We start from the raw sequence: 3,307 nt of genomic DNA, 5'->3' as shown, positions 1-3,307 counted from the left end.
ACTATTTTTTAAAGCTCCATTGAAATTTTTAAGACGTTCATGGACATCACGCCAAGGCTGAAGAAGTTTATTATTACAAATCATTGTATCTAAAAAAATGTTCGTGGTAAGAGCGGAGTCCTTTTCAAATATCCGTGACCTAGAAAATATTTTACCTCGGAATTTTGGATTTATTGGAATTTTTATTTTTTTATATATTTCAAAGGAGGCGCACGATGCTTCTTGCATCTTCACCTAAAACGAAGTTTTATGAATGATCGTGCGCCTCCATGAAAATATATGAAAAAAAAACATACAATTGGATAAAAAACAAAAATCCACAGGATAAATATTTTCTAGGTCACGGATATTTTTTTATCTTGAAATCCTGTCCTATCCTGAAATCTTGAGATTTGTTACACGATAATCTGCAACAATATCAAAATAGTTTGCCTAAGGATCAACATTCTCAGACACTGTTAATTTTTTGTACAAAGTTATAAACAAAATGCGCATGTTGAGTTCCAAGTAATAGATTGTTATAATCGTTGAATATTTGTTGGAAGAGTTATCCGGTCAGTGATTGAACATTGATTTACTTAAAACCACCAAGACATCCACTATCGGGGTATAAGATGACTGTGTGAGTATTTTTTTTTTTTTCAGAAAGAACAAACATTTATTTGAAATTAGACCACTTTAAAACTTTAGTGGAAAAATACCACATAGGTTTTCACGTAACTTCAACGTGAATATTTTTTTGAGTGTAGCTTATAAGACATTTTCTGGAGTTTTTTTTTTTTTTTGCAAAGGTCCAATAAACCAAATTTTTAGTTTTTGCTTGTTGGGTTTTTTTTTAACACCCCTTACTCAAGGCAGTTTCAAAAACACCCAAAAAGCAAAAACTGGAAATTTGGTATATTGGACCTTTTCAAAAAAAACTCCAGTTTTGAAAGAAAAACTCTAGAAATGCAAACGGGAGAATAACAAAAAAAAATCAAGTTTTTTTTTATTTCTGCATTATAAATAAATTTGTATCATCACATTTAACATTTGGAGAAGAATATTTGATGGGTCATGTCGACAATGCAGCTTTTCATACTATTGATTTGCCTTCGATTAAGATCACTACCAAAAAAATATTAAAACTTTAAACTTTAACAATTTTGAAAAATAATTAACTCTTCAAATCCCATCCCAATCCACCCTACAGAGCGGTATCCGCGTCCGGAACTCGTCGATTCCCTCCCGCGTCAGCTCGCCACACCCTGCCAGCTTCAGCTCCCTCAACTTGGGACAGTTGGTCGTTAGGATAACCAGATGGGTGTCCGTCAGTGTGCCGAGGTCCCCAAGCACGACCCGCTTCAGCCGAGGCGCATCCTGCAGCCAACCCTGAATTCCGTGCCGGATGATGACCCGCCTCAGACTGACGGTTTCCAGTGCGGTCATCGCTCGCAGGTAGCCGGACGGATGGCACGAGGGTGGCCGCTCGAAGCCCTTGGTGTAGCCCATCTCGAGGGTCCGGATGTTGGGCAGCAGTTCCGGGAGTAGACGGAACATTTCCTCCGGACATTCGATGTTCTCGAGGGCGAGTTGGGCCAGGTTGGGGGCGATGTCGGCGATGAACTCGAGCAGGGACACCGGGAAGCGACAGGTAGCGATTTTGACGGAGCTTAGAGCGGTGATTTGGTGGGGCCAGTGGGGAGTGTCCTGGAAGTAGGCCGTGCCGTAGAGGGTCAGATTCTGGAAGGAATTGGAGATTTGGGTAAGATTTGAAAGCTTGTTAATCAATGCGCTTACCATAAGGTTCGTCAAGTTGGTAATGTCCTTCAGGGCGTCCCCATCGAGGTAATCGAGGCTGAGTTCCAGATCGACAAGGTTTCTGCAGTTCGCGCAGATTGCCGTCAAGATCTCCGTACGAAGCATAAACTGTGGATGTAGAACAAGCTGGCGTAGATTGTGACAGTGATCCGGATTAGAGAAGAACCCAGCACCTTTCTGAACAAGCTGCGGCAAGTTGAGATCCATTCGATCGAAGTAAAGATATCTCAACCTGGGAAAGCCAATGTCGGCGAACCGGTTGAAGAAGTCAATTTCCGGTGAAGGAACCACAATCTTCTCCAGTTGACTCTGTAACGACTGATATACAGAACTTAGCGACGCATGGTTGCTCGTAATCTGAAGCTGACTCATCCCGGGAAAGAATCTTGGTATGGAACTCGCCATTTCTGTGAAGCTCAAGCATCGATCAACGATGCACACGTTGCGAAGTCTCGGCAGTGCGATTTCCATGACACGTTCAAACCCTCCCAACCACGAAGAGTGACCAGTTGCGGAAGCAACTCGACATTTCGGAAGTTCCAGTAGACGATCCTTGCTGAAACTATCCAGCTCGTCGTTAATAAGAAACAATCGCACCAAGTTCGGCGTGCTTTGCAGCATCGTCACCAACTGAACAGCCTCAATTTCCGCCAATCCCATCAACACCAAGCTCTCCAAAGCCTCATCTTCACCAAACGTCTCCACAAGCTGTTCCATCGAAGGAAACGCACAATTCCCAAAGTTGACCACCACGTGACGGTACCGTCGATTGCTTCGGTTCAGCACGGAAGTCACCCGGCGTAGATTTTCCGGCTGCAGCTTCAAGTACAACCGAACGCGGTCCATGAAGCGACCGGAGAAGGCCAGTGAGTCCCACAGGCGACATACCCGGGAGGCGGCCAGTCGGGATCGAAAGTCCAGATGGTCCAGAACGTGCAGCTGAACCTCGTTGGGAAGATCGAGCAACTCGAGCGGCTGTGGTTCGTCCTCGTCGCCGGAACTGACCATATTGCTTATTACGCTGCAGACAACACTTCGCGCTATGCAGCTACAGCAGCTGATGTCCGCAGTCAAAACAGATGCTTTCTTCTCCTCCTATACCCACAGCTGTGTGTTTGTAGTAGACGCGTTCTAATCTTCGACGCGACACATGCGCAGTAAGGCAGATTTTGTCTTGTATTCTTTCAGAACAAACATTAACGTAAGTTATGATCGATTTGGTGTCTTCGGCAAAGTAATATTCGACACATTTGAAACGTTTAAGGAGAATACAAGAGGCATCCTTTACCCTAGATTTCAAAAGCTACTGCAAATTGGGTTAATAGTTGTTGCGCCCCCTCAACATTTCCCTCAAAAATCATGGGGCAATACAACATAATTAATCAAAATTGAAATAAAATAGTTGTACAATCTATATCTGTGGTCACCAAACTGCGGCCCGCGGGCCGCATGCGGCCTATCGAGGTTTTAATGAACGTCTTAAAGGCCCACTTGATGAACAAGCTTT

At 43.9% G+C, this 3,307-nt stretch overlaps 1 protein-coding gene across 1 annotated transcript; it reads right to left on the bottom strand.

The window, feature by feature from the left end:
• Positions 1 to 991: 991 nt before the first annotated feature.
• Positions 992 to 2,916, bottom strand: LOC6046850. Its single transcript, XM_001863950.2, has 2 exons — positions 1,780 to 2,916; positions 992 to 1,722 (listed from the first exon to the last, which is right to left on the bottom strand). The coding sequence occupies exons 1-2, from the start codon at positions 2,806 to 2,808 to the stop codon at positions 1,165 to 1,167; spliced, it is 1,587 nt and encodes a 528-aa protein (XP_001863985.2). The 5' UTR covers positions 2,809 to 2,916; the 3' UTR covers positions 992 to 1,164.
• Between the last annotated feature and the right edge of the window lie 391 nt (positions 2,917 to 3,307).

Source organism: Culex quinquefasciatus, chromosome 3 (genome assembly GCF_015732765.1).
Source record: "Culex quinquefasciatus strain JHB chromosome 3, VPISU_Cqui_1.0_pri_paternal, whole genome shotgun sequence".
Lineage (NCBI taxonomy): Eukaryota > Metazoa > Arthropoda > Insecta > Diptera > Culicidae > Culex > Culex quinquefasciatus.
Note: the sequence above shows the minus strand (reverse complement) of the source record. Positions and strands in the feature narration are given on the sequence as shown.

Bases quoted from the DNA above. Each gene is read 5' to 3' on its own strand.
- LOC6046850 (XM_001863950.2), bottom strand. From the start codon at position 2,808: ATGGTCAGTTCCGGCGACGAGGACGAACCACAGCCGCTCGAGTTGCTC. The intron at 1,723-1,779 runs GTAAGCGCATTG...AATTCCTTCCAG, and splicing joins CCAACTTGACGAACCTTATG to AATCTGACCCTCTACGGCAC.